Source organism: Oryctolagus cuniculus, chromosome 11, assembly GCF_964237555.1.
Source record: "Oryctolagus cuniculus chromosome 11, mOryCun1.1, whole genome shotgun sequence".
In the NCBI taxonomy this organism is placed as follows: Eukaryota; Metazoa; Chordata; class Mammalia; order Lagomorpha; family Leporidae; genus Oryctolagus; species Oryctolagus cuniculus.
This window is the reverse complement of record NC_091442.1, coordinates 109,564,044-109,580,953: the sequence shown is the minus strand read 5'-3', so window position 1 is coordinate 109,580,953 and position 16,910 is coordinate 109,564,044. Positions and strand designations below refer to the sequence as shown.

Genomic DNA, 16,910 nt, shown 5'->3' with positions numbered 1-16,910 from the left:
TTTCCCCCAGGGGTGGGGCAGATGGTGGGATAGATGACTGGATATTCTGGGCAGATGCCATCATGGTCCGGGGGCATTGCCCCCCGCTTTCCCCCTTTTTGGCTGTCTACATACTTTTGCCATATGTCCTGTTCTCCCACAATTATAGCATTTTAGCGGAGTTTTTTTCTCCACTCCTACCATTTCTTGCCATATGCCCCTTTTTTTCTGCATCTGTAACAAGTTCCCTGAAAACTTCTTGACCCTTGCTGTCTATCTCCAGCCTTTAAGGCTTCTGCCAGCATGGCCATCTTATAGGAGGTGGATCCAAATTCTCTACAGGCATACATTTTTTCTTCTAACAAATCTCCTGGTCTTAAATTTCTAAGCAACTTTTACATTCTTCATTAGCATTTTGAATGCTCGTGGTGTCCTTTAAATATGTTCTCAAATCCTCTCTAGATGTTTCCATATCAATCTGAGTAAATAATTGTTAATGAACTCAGGGTAGGGTTCTTTGAGCCCTTGTCTGATGCTGACTGCTTTAGGGGCCCCACTGATAGTTCTCTGGCATTCTTGAAGCGCCTCAAGAACCCATGTTCTATAGAGGGTTCTGGCATCAGCAAATCTAGGGCCAGCTGCTTCTTCTGGTGATAATCCAATTCCCCTAATCTGATTGGATGTTAGTGGCACTTGTCCAGCCTCGTCGGCTGGGGGAGGGGGATGCATCTCATCCCATGCTATCACCTTCTCTTTTATCTTATCTATGACTAGCTGTTTCTCTGCTGCAAAGCCAGGAGTTACATTCAGTAGCATATTGATGTCTACTGATGTAAAGTTTACTGAAATTACCACAAAATAAGTGATAGTAGCCAGGTGCGTGAGACCATGTTCCTGAACTTGTTTAAGCCAAGCGGTCCAGGTCCCACAGGCTCATATTCTCGTCTACCACTTCTTAACACTATCGGGTAAGCTGACTGTTCTTTTGCTTTTTCTTCCTTTCTTAACTCTCTGGGAACAACCTGAGGTTTTTGCCTACATTCTGCTATGGCGTCATAGAGCTTACAGGCATCTCCTGTATTTTTTGGATTTAATCTCTTGCCACAACAAATTAACACCTTAAGGGTGTCTACTGCACATTTATAATCTTTCCCTGTTGTGGCGCCTTCTCCTTTTTGTAGAAATTCCTCCAGGAGGTTTTCTACCTCTTCCAAGGTCTGCAGATCTTGGAGGTCCCGTCCTGTACGAGCTGCTGCCAGCTTACAAGCCCTTGTTACATTCCCTGGTGAGTAGCACTTCACTTTCTTGCCTCTTGGTGCCTGGCCTGGAAGGACCTTCACCTTCTCTATACTCACTAGTGCCTGTCTATATTCTTTTGACTGGGATGTCCCACCCATCGTGGTCTCTTTCAACCACCACTACTCACCCTTTTGACGATTCCTCAAGGGCTCAGCTCCTCACCGTCTGACTTCAAGTCCCTGTTCGGGCGCCAGCTCTCAGGATCTCCCCCTTCGGGAACTGGCCGGGTTACCACGAAGGAAGCGTCAAGGAGACTGAGGAAGATCAAGCTAAACACACTTTATTGATACTCTAGGTGACTAGAAAGAGAGATCACTCAAGCCTACTCCTGCGGGCACTAGGCACTACGGACCAGGAGCTTCTCCCTGCGGGCACTAGGCACTATGGACCGGGGAGAGAGGCTGAGCAACCTCTGGTTTACAGGTCTGAGGGTCTCCTTATATACAGTTTCTAGAGGCTAGCCCCGCCCACATTCCGACCCCCCCAGGGTCCCATCATCATGGCAAAGACAGTTTGTGGTTAGGCCTTCTAGTTAGGCCGTGGGTTTTCAAATCTTACCAGCTAGGGTGGTTACCACTCTACTTTTCTTCAAGCTACTGCGCAGTTACTTTCTTTCAAAGGGTGCTACTTTGTTTCAAACAGCGCTACAATTACTTTCTCCGTGAATGGTTCCCTAACAATATGATTATCTCAATAGATGCAGAGAAAGCATTTGATAAAATACAACATCCTTTTATGATGCAAACCGTAAGGAGGTTGGGTTTAGGAGGAATGTTTCTCAGCACATTCAAGGCAAACCTACCACCAGCATCTTACTGCATGGGGATAAATTGGAAGCATTCCCACTAAGATCTGGAGCCAGACAAGGATGCCTAATCTAACCACTGCTATTCAATATAATCCTGGAAGTTTTAGTCAAGAGCCATTAGGGGAAAAAAAAAATCAAAGGGATACAAATCGGGAAGGAGGAAGTCAAACTATCCCTGTTTGCAGATGACATGATTCTATATATAGGGAATAAAAAGACTCCACCATGAAACTAATGGAACTCATAAAACAGTGTGGTAAAGTGGTGGGATATAATATTAACACAAAAAAATCAATAGCCTTTGTATACTCAGACAATGTCATGGCTGAGAAAGAACTTCTAAAATCAATCCCATTCTCAATGACTACAAAAAAAAATTAAATGCCTTGGAATAAATTTAAGAATGTCAAAGATCTGAATAATGAAAATTCCAAACATTAAAGAAATAGAAGAAGACACATAAAAAATGGAAAATCTTCCATGTTCATGGATTGGAAGACTAAATATAATCAAAATGTTCATATTCCTGAAATATCCAGATTCAGTGTGATTACAACTAAAAATACCAAGGGCATTCTTCTCAGATCTAGAAAAAACAATGCTAAAATTCATATGGAAAAAACAAGAGACCTTGAATAGCTAAAGCAACCTTTACAACAAAAACAAAGCCGTAGGTAGCATCACAATACCAGATTACAAGAAATACTACAGGGCAGTTAAAATCAAAACAGCCTGGTACTGGCACAAAAACAGATGTGTAGGCCAATGGAACAGAATAGAAACTCCAGAAATCAATCCAACCATCTACAACCAACTTATCTTTGACAAAGGAACTAAAATCAATCCCTGTAACAAGGACAATCTCTTCAACAAATGGTGCTGGGAAAACTGGGTCTCTGTGTGTAGAAATATGGAAAAAGATGAGTACCTTACACAAAAATCTTAAAGGACCTACATCTATGACCTGGCACCATCAAATTACTTGAGAACACTGAGGAAACTCTGCAAGACATTGGAATAGGCAAAGGCTTCTTAAAAAAGACCCCAGAAGCACAGGCAATCAAAGTCATAATTGACAAATAGGATTACATTAAGCTGAAAAGCTTCTGCACTGCAAAAGAAACACTCAACAAAGTGAAGAGACATCCAATAGAATGGGAGAAAATATTTGCAAACTATAAAACATAAAGGATTACAACCCAGAATCTATAAAGAGCTCAAACTCAACAATGACAAAACAACCTGGTCAAGAAATGGGCAAAGGAGTTGAACAGGCACTTTACAAAAGAAGAAATTCAAATGGCCAACAGACACATGAAAAAAATGCTTAACATCACTAGCCATCAGGGAAATGCAAATCAAAACCATAATGAGGTTTCACCCCACCCCAGTTAGAATGGGTTTCATACAGAAATCAACAAACAATAAATGCTGGTGAGGATGTGAAGAAGGTGCCCTAATCCACTGGTGGTGGGAATGTAAACTGGTGCAGCCACTATGGAAATACCTCAGAAGCTGAAAACAGGTCTACCATATGACTCAGAAATCCCATTCCTGGGAACTTACCCACGGGAAATGAAATCAGCATATGAAAGGGTTATCTATTCCCCCAATATTCACTGCAGCTCAATTCACAGTAGCTAAGATACGGAATCAACTCAAATGTCCATTAACTGATGACTGGATAAAGAAATTATGGTATAAATACACTACTGAATACTACTCAGTGGTTATTAAAAAAAAAAAAGAAAGAAATCCTGTCTTTTGCAGCAAAATGGATGCAACTGGAAACCAGTACTTAGTGAAATAAACAAGTACCAAAAGGACAAATACCCTGATCTGTGGTAACTAATAGAGTACCTAAAATGTAATGTTTAGTGGTGAAATCAACATTTTGAGATTCAATGATTGTTTACAGCTCTTGTCTCTACTGTTCAGGAACAGTGATTTTTCTTTATACTGTTTGTTGTTGAACTCTTTATTTAGTGTAGGATTAATCTTATGAGTATAAAGTAGGGGCTGGCAGGCCAGCGCTGTGGCTCACTTGGTTAATCCTCCACCTGCAGCACCGGCATCCCATATGGGCGCCGGGTTCTAGTCCCGGTGCTCCTCTTCCAGTCCAGCTCTCTGCTGTGGCCCAGGAAGGCAATGGAGGATGGCCCAAGTGCTTGGGCCCTGCACCTGCATGGGAGATAAGGAGGAAGCACCTGGCTTCTGGGTTTGAATTAGCATAGCTCCGGCCATGGAGGCCATTTGGGGAGTGAACCAACAGAGGGAAGACCTTTCTCTCTGTCTCTCTCTCACTGTCTAACTCTGTCAAAAAAAAAAAAAAACGTAGGGGCTGGCGCTGTGGCGCACTGGGTTAAAGCCCCAGCCTGCAGTGCCAGCATCCCATTTGGGCACCGGTTCATGTCCCGGCTGTCCTTCTTCCGATCCAGCTCTCTGCTATGGCCTGGGAAAGCAGTAGAAGATGGCCTAAGTCCTTGGGCCCCTGCACCCATGTGGGAGACCCAGAAGAAGCTTCTGGCTCCTGGATTTGGATCAGTTCAGCTCTGTTCGTTGCAAGTCATTTGGGGAGTGAACCAGCAGAATGGAAGACCTCTCTCTCTGGCTCTACCTCTCTGTAATTCTTTCAAATAAATAAAATAATTCTTTAAAAAAAGGAGTATAAAGTAAACTGAAAATAGATCTTTGTTAAATTGAGAATGGGAATGGGAAAGGGAGGAGGAAGAAGGGGATCATGGGTGGAAGGGTGGGTAAGATGGGAAGTTATCACTGTGTTCCAAAATCTGTATATATGAAATTTGCATATATTAAATAAAATGTTTTAATCTGTAAGAAAAATAATGTAAATATAAAACCATAAAAAGTTTTTTTAAATGAAGCTTGGTGAAACCAACAAAAGAAACAGTCAGTAAACTGACAGAATTTTGAGAACCAGTTAGTTTTTTTTTGTTTTGTTTTTTGTTTCTTTTTGTTTTGTTTTGTTTTAGGGAAAGGATTTATTGGTGGGGAAACCCAACAGACCAAAGGGCAGGGGCGAAGAAGGAAAAGAGAAAGAATAGAGCGTAAGAGAGAGATCAAGAGACAGAGAGAGAGGGAGAGCCAGTTAGTTGTTTTAAGCCTTGAAGTTGACTGCAACACAGGAAAGGAACATAGTATGCAGAGAGAACAAGCAGTTACAAAGGCCCTGGCATAGAAATATGAATGATTGTTTAAGAACAGCAAGAAGACTGTGTCTAGGGCATAGCAAATGAAGAGAGTTTGCAGGGAGCCAGATCCTGGGGCTTTATAGACCAGTTATGGGCCATAGCTTTTACTCTGAGTGAAATGTGATGCTGGTAGAAAGTTTTGAGTAGAGAACTGACCTGACTTCACTCATGTTTTAAAAGTTGAATCACCCTGGCCATTTGTTTAGAAGAGACAGAAGGACTGTAGGTATTGCAAAGGCGAAGCAGAAAGATCAGTTAGGAGGCCATGGCAGCTATTTAGGAACAAGATGATGGTAACTAAGACTAGGGTAGCAGTACAGGTGTTGGTGGTAAGATTGGAGATTTTTTTTTTTTAAGATTTATTTTATTTATTTGAAAGAGTTACAGAGAGAGGAGAGGCAGAGAGAGAGGTCTTCCATCCGATGGTTCACTTCCCAGTTGGCCGCAATGGCCAGAGCTGTGCCGATCTGAAGCCAGAATCCAGGATCCAGGAGCTTCCTCCAGGTTTCCCACATGGGAGGCAGGGGCCCAAGGACTTGGGCCATTTTCTACTGCTATCCCAGGCCATAGAGAGCTGGATTGGAGAGGAGCAGCCGGGACCAGAACCGGCACCAGAACCGGCACCCATATGGGATGCTGGCACTTCAGGCCAGGGCGTTAATCCTGCTGCGCCACAGCACCGGCCCCAAGATTTCAGATATATTTTTAAAGTAGAGGCTCTAAAGTATGCTTACACGAGTAAGTAAGGATCAAGGATGATTTCTAGGTTTTTTTCCTGGGCGATTTGCAGGATGGATTACCACTTAGTGAGATGAGAAAGACTGTGAGAGGAAAAATCAGAAGTTCATTTTTTAATATTTTAAGATTGAGGCCGGCGCCGCAGCTCACTAGGCTAATCCTCCGCCTTGCGGCGCCGGCACACCGGGTTCTAGTCCCGGTCGGGGCGCCGGATTCTGTCCCGGTTGCCCCTCTTCCAGGCCAGCTCTCTGCTGTGGCCAGGGAGTGCAGTGGAGGACGGCCCAAGTGCTTGTGCCCTGCACCCCATGGGAGACCAGGATAAGTACCTAGCTCCTGTCATCGGATCAGTGCGGTGCGCCGGCCGCAGCGCGCTGGCCGTGGCAGCCATTGGAGGGTGAACCAATGGCAAAGGAGGACCTTTCTCTCTGTCTCTCTCTCTCACTGTCCACTCTGCCTGTCCAAAAAAAAAAAAAAATTTAATTAATATTTTAAGATTGAAATACCTGTTATGCATTCAGGTCTAGTGCTCAGGAGAAAAGTCTGGACTAAATTTAGGACTTTTCAGTACATAAATAGTATTTTAAATCCTAAGACTAGGTTTATTAAAAAAAAGAAAAAGGATGCTGGATGGGTAAGTGGAAAATTTTCCGTCCTTGTATTTGGATTATTTTGTAAGGTGGTTCAACAGCTTTTTATGTAATTATACATTACTTAGCATAATGTCAATTTTATAATGAATGCGTTCTCTTAGAAAGTTTTTGATATATAACTTTTTCTATCAAATGTTATATTTCTTAGGAAGGCATTTGGCCTACTGGTTAAGATGCAGTTTAAGACACCTGTGCCCCATATTGAAGTATTTGGGTTGAATGCCTACCACCAGTGCAATGCTGGCATCCCAGATCCAAGTGCCAGTTTCAAGTCCTGGCTGCTCTGCTTCTAATCCAGTTTCCTGCTGATGCACCTGGGAAGGCAGCAGAAGATGACCCAAGTACTGTGCTACTGCCACCAATAGAGTAGTTCTTGGCTTCAACCTGTTCTAGATCTTGCTTTTGCAGCCATTTGGGGAATGAACCAGCGTTCTGAGGATCTCTCTCTCTGTCTTCCTCTCTGTCACTTTGCCTTTCAAATAAATAAATAAATAAATAATTGTTTTAAAAATATAGCACATTACTAATAGTTGAATTAGAGAAAATGTATTAGGTTTAAAAGCAGATAAGTGTGCTAATATTTCATCCTGAATTAAATGGATTTACCTATTCATAAAAGCAGCATCTCCAATGTAGTGTAGTCTGTCCCTACAAAACTTATTACAGGGGCCGGCACTGTGGCGTAGTGGGTGAAACCGCTGCCTGCAGTGCTGACATCCATATGGGTGCCGATTTGAATCCTGGCTGCTCCACTTCCAATCCAGCTCTCTGCTATGGCCTGGGAAGGCAGTGGAAGATGGCCCGGATCCTTGGGCCCCTGCACCCACATGGGAGACCTGGAGGAAGCTTCTGGCTCCTGGCTTCAGATTGGCACACTGGCCGTTGTGGCCATTTGGAGAGTGAACCATTGGATGGAAGACCTCTGTCTCTGCCTCTGCCTCTCTGTAATTCTGCCTTTCAAATATGTAAATAAATCTTAAAAAGAAAAAAAAAACCTTATTCCATAGAACAGAATATAATGTGTACTCTCTGTAACTAAAGAAGAGAAAAATAATTAACTGAGCTATACTCTCCCAGCTTCCTCTCCTAAATATATCACTTTTCCTTCTCTGGGAATAAATTAGTAAACATTTTTTCTGCACACACACAAAAAAAAGCTAGGGAAAAGAAAGTTCTCCCAACATTAAATATATTTATTCATATGCCAAATTTTTATTTAAGGCCAGAAATTATACTAGCTCCCTTCTTCCTGAAGCTTATTGAGGAAGACTGGTGATATACAAGTAAATAAACATAATTATTAGAAAACAGTGCTATAATAGAGAATAAGGGGGCAAGGGATAAGGTGGTAAGCTAATTACCTATTTTTTCTTGTTCAGTTTCACTGGCTAGACTTCCAGTATGGGTGAAAGCAGATATTCTTGATTTGCTCCCTAGGTTATATGGAAAGCAATCAGTGTCTCATCATTAAGTGAAATTTTGAGGAATTTTTTTTTTTTGTAGATCCCTTTGGTAAATTGCTAGTTACCACTATTTTATTCCTAGTTAGCTAAAAAAAAAAGTGTTTTTCATAATAATAAAAGATGCTGAATTTTGTCAAATGCTTTTTCTTCATCTAGTGAGATAATTTATCTTTTCTTTTATTCTATTAGTAATGATTTTTAAAGTGCTGAACTAAGTTTGTATTTTTGAGATAAAACCCACTTGATCATGATGTGTTATTTTAAAATATTGTTAGATTCAGTGTTAGTGTGGATTGTTAATTATATGTTTCTTTTTACTTTACTTTTTCATTTATTAGAAAAATTTTAATTATAGACATGACTTCTTTTGGATGCTATTTCTCTAAAGTTTTCAAAACCACCAACTGCAGAAATATCTTCCAGTTGTATGTGGAGAAACAGTAAACAAGGAATGAATTTAGAAGAGCTCCATTTCTCCCAGTCACCAATATTTACACCTCATTTGATTGAGTGTGCTGCTACAGCAAATCACAACCTTCCCTGTGGAATAGAAACTAACCAGACTATCTAACAGTAGATGAGAAACTTTCTGGTTGGTATGGACTAACTGGAGGTGATCTGTAGAAGCCTCCTACCTTGGGGCCGGTGCTGTGGCATAGAGGGTAAAGCTGCCGCCTGCAGGGCCGGCATCCCATATGAGTGTCAGTTTGATCCCGGCTGCTCCACTTCCGATCCAGCTCTCTGCTATGGCCTGGGAAAGCAGTAGAGGATGGCCCAAGTCCTAGGACCCTGCACCCACATGGGAGACCGGGAGGAAGCTCCTGGCTCCTGGCTTCAGATCGGCACAGCTCTGGCTGTTGTGGCCAATGAGTAAACCAGAGGATGACAGAAGACCTCTCTGCCTCGCTTCTCTCTGTGTAACTCTGACTTTCAAATAAATAAATTAAAATCTTAAAAAAAAAAAAAAAAAAAAACTGTCTACCAGGTGGCATAGAAACTTACTGGAGGTGTGGGTAGGCTTGGGGGAGAGAGGAAGCAGTTTAGGAGGGCCACTGGGTCTTGCATGCTTCTCTTGGTTGAGGTACACGCCAGGGGGAAAACATACAGAGCATGAGAACACCAACGAGAAACGGCCCTTTTTTCTTACTACAGTTTTGCAGGGAACTGTAAAGGAGAAATGTTTTTAGCATACAACTCCAGTATCACGAAGCAAAGCAAGGCAAAGAAGTGGTGATTCAAAGTTAAGACAATAAACTGATCACTGCACTTTCGGTTTTCTCTGTTGTGTTGACTTCCATTCCTCTCTCTCTCTTTTTTTTTAACTTATGTTGGTTTAACTTATTCTTTTTCTGTTTTTAAGGTTAAAAGGTAGCTCTTGGATTCTTTTCCTAATAAAGTACTGAAAGCTATTCGTTTTCCCCTAAGAACTATTTTATCTGAATCCTGTAAATTCCAACATATTGCATCCTATTATCTTTCAGTTATAAATATTTGCTACTCTTGCCATTCATTTCAATTTAATTGTGTTGAGGTGAAGAAAATATATTCTGCAAGACTACAGTTCCTTCAAGTTAACTGATACCTATTTTATGACCAAGTGTTGTCTATCTTGGTAAATGTTTCATGTGCACTAGAAATGAATGTGTGCTCTGTAGTTCATGGAAGTATTCTACAAATATCAGTTGTATTATCAAGTTAAATAATAGTGTTCACATCACTTACAGTTTTATTTTTGTATATTCTATTAATAAAAGAGGGGTATGAAAATCACTGAATTTATCGATTTCTTCCTTTATTTCATCAGTGTCAGATATGTATTGTGAAGTTATTAGTAGCTACATAAACATTTATAATAGTTACAATTTCATCATGTGAAGCTTTCATAATTTTGGCATGAATTCTTTTGTCTGCTACTAATGTGGTTCACTGCCTTCTTATTCTTACTGTTGCATGGTATATCTTTCTTAGTCATTTTAATCACTTTCTTCATATTTTTAAGTGTCTCCTATAATTTTTTTACAGATTAATTTATTTACCTGAAAGTCAGAGTTACCAGAGAGAGAAAGAGAGGCAGAGAGAGAGAGAGGTCTTCCATCTGCTGGTTCACTCCCCAATTGTCTGCAATGGCTGAGCTGCCCCGATCCGAGGCCAGGAGCTTCTTCCGGGTCTCCCACACAGGTGCAGGGGCCCAAGGACTTGGGCCATATTCTACTGCTTTCCCAGGCCACAGCAGAGAGCTGGATCAGAAGTGGAGCAGCTGGGACTTGAACTGGCGCTCATAGGGGATGCCGGCCCTACAGGCAGCAGCTTTACCCACTACACCACAGCGCCGGCCCAAGTGTCTCATATAATTAATATATAGTTGATTTCTGCTTTTTCAATACAGCCTGACAACCATGGCTTTTAAATGGAAAGTATAAAGTACACTATTTACGTGCATTGTGGTTATTGATATAGTTTGGTTCAGATTTACCATCTTGGGTGTGTGGCTCTGTGTGTGTGTGTGTGTGTGTGTTGCACACCTCTTACATTCTTTTTGTTTCCCCTATTTGTCTTAATTTGAATGATCAAAAATTATTCACAGTCTGTTTTAAACTCCTCTATTTACTTTTTAGCTATAGATTTTTATGTTATTTTAGATCACAGTATGCATTATTATCTATCTACCTTCAAATACTGAATTACAATTGGATAATGTAAGAACTCTATGTATTCATCTATTAACCTTCCTCCCATCTTGTATAACCTTGTTGCATATTTTATATGATTTATCAGCTCTATAATGTTGGTATTATCTCCTCTAATTCCCTGTTTTTAGTTGGTTTAACAGTGTATTAGAGAAAACTATGAAGCAGGCAATTGGCAGAGCAGTTAAGGTACCAACTGGGATGTCTACATCCTATATTGGACTGCCTGGACTCAAGTCCTGGCTCTGTTCCTGATTCTGGTTTACTGCTGAAGTATACCTGGTAGGCAGCAAGTGATGACTCATGTAATTGAGTCTTGTGCCAGCCACATCAGAAATATGGATTCAGCCTGGCCCTGACCCAGCCATTGTAAGCTTTTGGGGAGTGAACCAATAGACAGGAGATCTCTCAGTCTCTCTCTGCCTCTCAAATAAAGTAAGTAAATAAAAATAAGTAGGGGCTGGTGATATGGTGCAGTGGGTTAAACTGCTGCCTCCAGTGCCGGCATCTCATACTGGGGCCAGTTCAAGTTCCAGCTGCTCTGTTTCTGATCAAACTCTCTGCTAATGTGCCTGGGAAAAGCAGTGGAAGATGGCCCAAATGCTTGGGTCCCTGCACCCACATAGGAGACTCGGAAAAAGCTCCTGACTTTGGCCTGGCCCAGCCCCGACCATTACAGTCATTTGGGGAGTGAACCAACAGATGCAAGATCTCTCCCTCTGTAACTCTGCCTTTCAAATAAAATAAATCTTTAAAATATATATAACTAAAATTTTGAAAAAGATGTTCTTTTATATTCACCCATTTAGTGCTCTTCCTTTTCCCCCTGCAAATTATTCATTTAGAATAATTTCCTTTCATCCATCAGAACTTCCCTTAGCAAAATGTGATGATATGAGTGGAATTGACATTTCTGAGATTTAATTATTGTTTACAGCTCTTGTTTATATTCTTGAAGAACAGTAGATTTTCTACTTACTACTTGTTGAATTATTTATTTGTTGGAGGGTTAAGCTTGTGATTATAAAACAAACTGAAACCATGTCATTGTAAAAATTAAAAGAAAAAATAAAGAAGAGGGAGCAAAAAGTTGGAAGTATCATTGTGCTCTGAATTCTATATTTGAAATACATGAGATGTATTCACTTTATATAAATATTTTTTAATCTGCTGGAAATTAATTATCTCAGTTTTTGTCCATCTTAACATTCCCTATTTTTTTAAAGAATATTTTGACTAAGTTAACATGGTTTTCTGGGCTCTTTAAAGATATCTCTCTGTTGCATTCTACAACTATATATTTCTGATAAGAAACCAACCAATATTGTTGTTATGGCTCCCCTGAATATAGTCTGTCTTTTCCTCTGCTCTGTCTGCTAATACATTTTTCAGTAGTTGTTTTTCAGTTATTTGACATATGTAGGTATGATTTCCTTTGTGTTGATATTGCTGAGGTTTGTTGAGCTTCTTGGTGCTATGAGTTGATATCTTTTTTTTTTTTTTTAAGATTATTTATTTGAAAGGCAGAGTTACAGAGAGGTAGAGGCAAAGAGAGAGAGAGGTCGGTCTTCCATCCACTGGTTCACTCCCCAGATGGCTGCAATGGCTGGAGCTGCACCCATCCGAAGCCAGGAGCCAGGAGCTTCTTCCATGTCTTCCCATGCTAGTGCCAGGGCCCAAGGACTTGGGCCATCTTCTACTGCTTTTCTAGGCCATACAGAGAGCTGGATCAGAAGTGGAGCAGCCAGGACTTGAACTGGTACCCATATGGGATGCCAGCACTGCAGGTGGCAGCTTTACCCACTACACCACAGCACCGGCCCAAAAATAAATAATTTTTGAAAAATAGTTGTGAGGGCCAAAGTTGTGATGCAGCAGGTTAAGCCACTGCCTTTGACTTCTGGCATCCAAATGTCAGAGCACTGGTTTGAGTCCTGGCTACTTCTGATGCAGCTCACCATTCATGCATGTGAGAAAGCAGTAGAGGATGCCCAAGTGCATGGGCCCCTGCCACCCTTGTGGAAGACACAGATGGAGTTCCTAGTTCCTGGCTTCAGCCTGGCCCAGCCTGGGTCATTGTGGGCATTAGGGGAGTGAAACAACAGATGGAAAATCTCCTTCTGTGTCTCTCCCTTTCCCTACCACCCTGCCTTTTAAATAAATAATTAAAAAAAATAAATAAAAGTAACTGCTATAATTATAATTACCAAGTTTTTCAGTTTTAATCAGAAAAAAGATATTTATACTTTCATACACACACACACACACACACACACCCCAACACCAACAAAATAGTTTATGTTATATTAACTATTAAAGCCTTGTTAAAGACCAGTTCTTAAAATCAAGAGACATAAGTGTCAGGTGTTGTGGATCTCTGTGAACTTAGACAAGTCTCTAAACTTTTCAAATAACGTTATCTACAAAGTGAAGATACTAATGAAAGTATTAAACTCTGAGTTTGTTTTGAGGATCAAATGATATAGTATGAAGTATAAGTAAATTGAAAAAGCAAAGTGCTATACTGGCACACTTTGTGTAAGACATAGTTTTGAACATATTGCTAGATTGTCTATTGTCTAGGATAATGCCTGGAATCTAGTGGGCATATATTTGTTATTTATACATTTTTGAATTATTATGTGTTTTCTTCCTGAATATTTGGTTTGATTATATGTCTTTTGATAAGTAGAGTTTGAACTTTTCACCTCTTATGAAAGAAAAATTAATTATTAGAACTAGTGTACATTGTCACCTCTTTCTCTTGTTTTAGGAATGGAACATTACTAGGCTCTCAATTGAGTATGATTCTGAGCCTTTTGGGAAAGAACGAGATGCAGCTATTAAGAAACTGGCTTCTGAAGCTGGAGTAGAAGTCATTGTACGAATTTCACATACATTATATGACCTGGACAAGTAAGTTCCTTTTGTTTGTTTTTTTATTATAGGAAAATATACATAATGTAACATTTACCATCTTTCTCATTTTTAAATGTACACTTCAGTAGAGTTAAGTATATAAGCACATAAGTTTTAACTTAAGTTTGTAAAATGGAAATAATGGCATAGACAAGTACATCATGTAGTTATGGGAGAATATAGTTGTGGGAGAATTAAATGAATATATGTTAAACCTTTAGCATTTTATTTAGCTGCTGTGAGTTTTATTTGTTGACAGGTATAAAAATTATAGAAACAGTGCATAAGATTAAAATATTCAGCTCTTCAGTTTCAAAACTATTATTGATTAATCCAGCTTCCCTAATGTATATCTTGGAAAATAGCATGTGTTGCCTCAAGGACTTGGGTCCCTAACACCCATGTTGGGAACTCTGACTGAGTTATGGAGTCCTGGCTTCAGCCTGGCCCAGCCCTGACTATTGTGGACATTTGAGGAGTGAACCAACAGATGGAAAATCTTTCTGTCTGTTTCTGCTTCTTCCTCTCTGTCTGTAATTCTACCTCTCAAATAAATAAATAAAATCTTAAAAAAAAAAAAAAGGAAAAGACTACTGCAAATTTTCCTTTACTCCTCTAACTCAGCCTACTGTGGGCTTGCCTTTCTGATCTCTTTGCCTTACTAGTTTTATATAAGTTGCCTTAAGAGTTGTCTTACTGTACTTCATGAGTGCGTAACTTGCTTCTCTCTCTGGTTTTTAAATCCAGATGACACTTGAATGTGATATAACTTTGCATAGCTGTGCTCCTTTGAACAATGATGTAATGTAATATTTCTCAGTTGTTTCTTAAAACACCAGTCCCTGTTGATGCTTTTTCCAACAGAAAATGTGATCAATTGGAAGTCGAAGTATTATATGCTGTGGAATTAGGAAGTTTGTAAGATTTGTTAATTTATAGAAACTTTTGGTATAAAGTCATTTTAATGACTACTAAAATCTTATAACTTACTTACCTTTAAAATTGTTTTGGAGGCCAGTGTGTGGCACAACAATTTAAGCCACCACTAGCAATGCTGACATTCCATGTCAGTGCCAGTTGGAGTCGTGGCTACTCTGCTTCCCATCCAGCTTCCTGCTAATGTATCTGAGAAGGCAGTGTAGGATAGCCAAGTACTTGGGCTCCTGACACCCATGCAGGAGACCAGAATGGAGTTCCTGGCTCCTAGCTTCGGCCTGGCCCAGACCTGGCTGTCGTGGCCGTTTGAGAGATGAATCAGCTGATGGAAGATACATTTCTCTACCTCTATTTCTGTCTCTGTGTGTCCCTCCATCCCTCCCTTCCTCCCTCCCTCTCCCCTCTCTCTGTTGCTCTTTCAATCAATCTTTTTTTTTTTTAGGATTTATTTATTTGGAAGGCAGAGTTAGAGCGAGCACACATTTCATTTGCTGATTCACTCACCAAATGGCTGCAATGGCTGGAGCTGAACCAACCTGAAGCCAGCAGCCAGAAGCTTCTTCTAGTCTCCCACATGGGAGGGGCCCACGAATTGGCACCATCTTCTGCTGCTTTTCCCAAACCATTAACAGGTAGTTGGACTGGAAGTGGTCAGCCAGGACTCAAACTAGCACCCATATGGGATGCTGGCACTGGAGGTGGTGGCTTTAAACACTATGCCACAGTGCCAGCCCAAGGTAAATAAATCTTTTAAAAATAAAATGAAATTATTTTTAGTTATTTACACATTTTATCAAGTTAAACTAATTTTATAAAGTGATAAACTAGTCACTTTTAGTCTATGTCTCCAAGTGTATCAAAAAATCATGTTTGGATTCAGTCAGGAATCTTCCTTGATATTATTCTACAAGTCATTTGAGAGTACTTCAAAAAGGTTATAAAAATATAATTAAAATATGGTTGTTTTGGTGCAAAAAATGAAATCTGTGTATATGTGGAAGCTTCAAAGTGTTCATGAAATTGCATATTATGAAAAATTGCATAGATGTAAAAAATTTTTGCACCAAAAATTTTAATTCCATTTTTCTGTGAATTTTTTTGAAGTTCCCTCATGTATCTTTGGAAAATAAACTTCCTATCTAGTGTACCAGTTTGCTTAACTTTAGGGAGCTGATGGCAAGGAAAGGACAAAACAGTGTAAGAGCAGTTGATTTCTAGGTGGAAGATTCAATATTATGCATAAAATTAGTGTTTATTGGATTAAATGTGAATATTTACTGTATGTCATATCATAACAAAGTTTGACTTTTTAATTTTTTTTTAATTTATTTATTATTGGAGAGGCAGAGTTACAGACAAAGAGAGGGAGAATTAGAGAGATCCTCCATCTCCTGGTTCACTCCTCAGTGGCCACAATGGCCAGAGCTGGGACAGTCCAAAGCCAGGAGCCAGGAGTTTCCTCCAGGTGTCCCACGTGTGTACAGAAGCCCAAGCCCTTGGGGCCGTGTTCCACTACCTTCCCAGACCATTAGCAGGGAGCTGGATCCGAAGTGGAGCCACCGGGACTTGAAGTGGTGCCCACATGGAAGCCAGCTACCGCAGGCAGTGACTTAACCTGCTATGTGACAGTGCCAGCCTCAAGGTTTAACTTTTAAAAAATATTTTTTCTTACATTTTATTTTTGCTATTGAAATGTAGTGAACATTGTCCCCGTAGTATCACTGCTGTATCATTACAGTCAATAAAATTATTGTGATCCAATGTATAAACTCAAAATATTACATTTAATTTAAATAAAGATAATTTACTTTAAAGCAGGAGAAGATAAGCTTTTTTGTTGATTACTTTCTATACATGCATCTGATACATAATTACACAAAGTATAATGAAAAATACACTGTATTTGAACTAAGAAAATCTTTTTTTTATTATTTTTTTTAACTTTTATTTAATGAATATAAATTTCCAAAGTACAGCTTATGGATTACAATGGCTTCCCCCCCATATCGTCTCTCCCACCCGCATCCCTTGATATGTCATTTATCAGTTATGTGACCTTGATTAATTTGCTCAACTCTTCTGGTAGGCTTCAGTGTCTAGCTCTATAAAATGATGGAATTGAACTTTACCTCTGATTCTTTTTTAAGGCCAAAGGCTAAGCAAATGAAAAAGAATAGTTATTCCAAAATACTGTCTAATCTAGACCATCATTGGCAAAG

General features: G+C 39.9%; 1 protein-coding gene across 1 annotated transcript in view; it reads left to right on the top strand.

The window, feature by feature from the left end:
- CRY1 (cryptochrome circadian regulator 1) overlaps window positions 1-16,910 on the top strand; it is a 93,993-nt gene that overhangs the window by 64,334 nt on the left and 12,749 nt on the right. Inside the window, exon 3 of the mRNA XM_002711421.5 lies at window positions 13,610-13,752. Coding sequence (XP_002711467.2) covers window positions 13,610-13,752 — 143 coding nt within the window. The remainder of the gene's footprint in view (window positions 1-13,609; window positions 13,753-16,910) is intronic.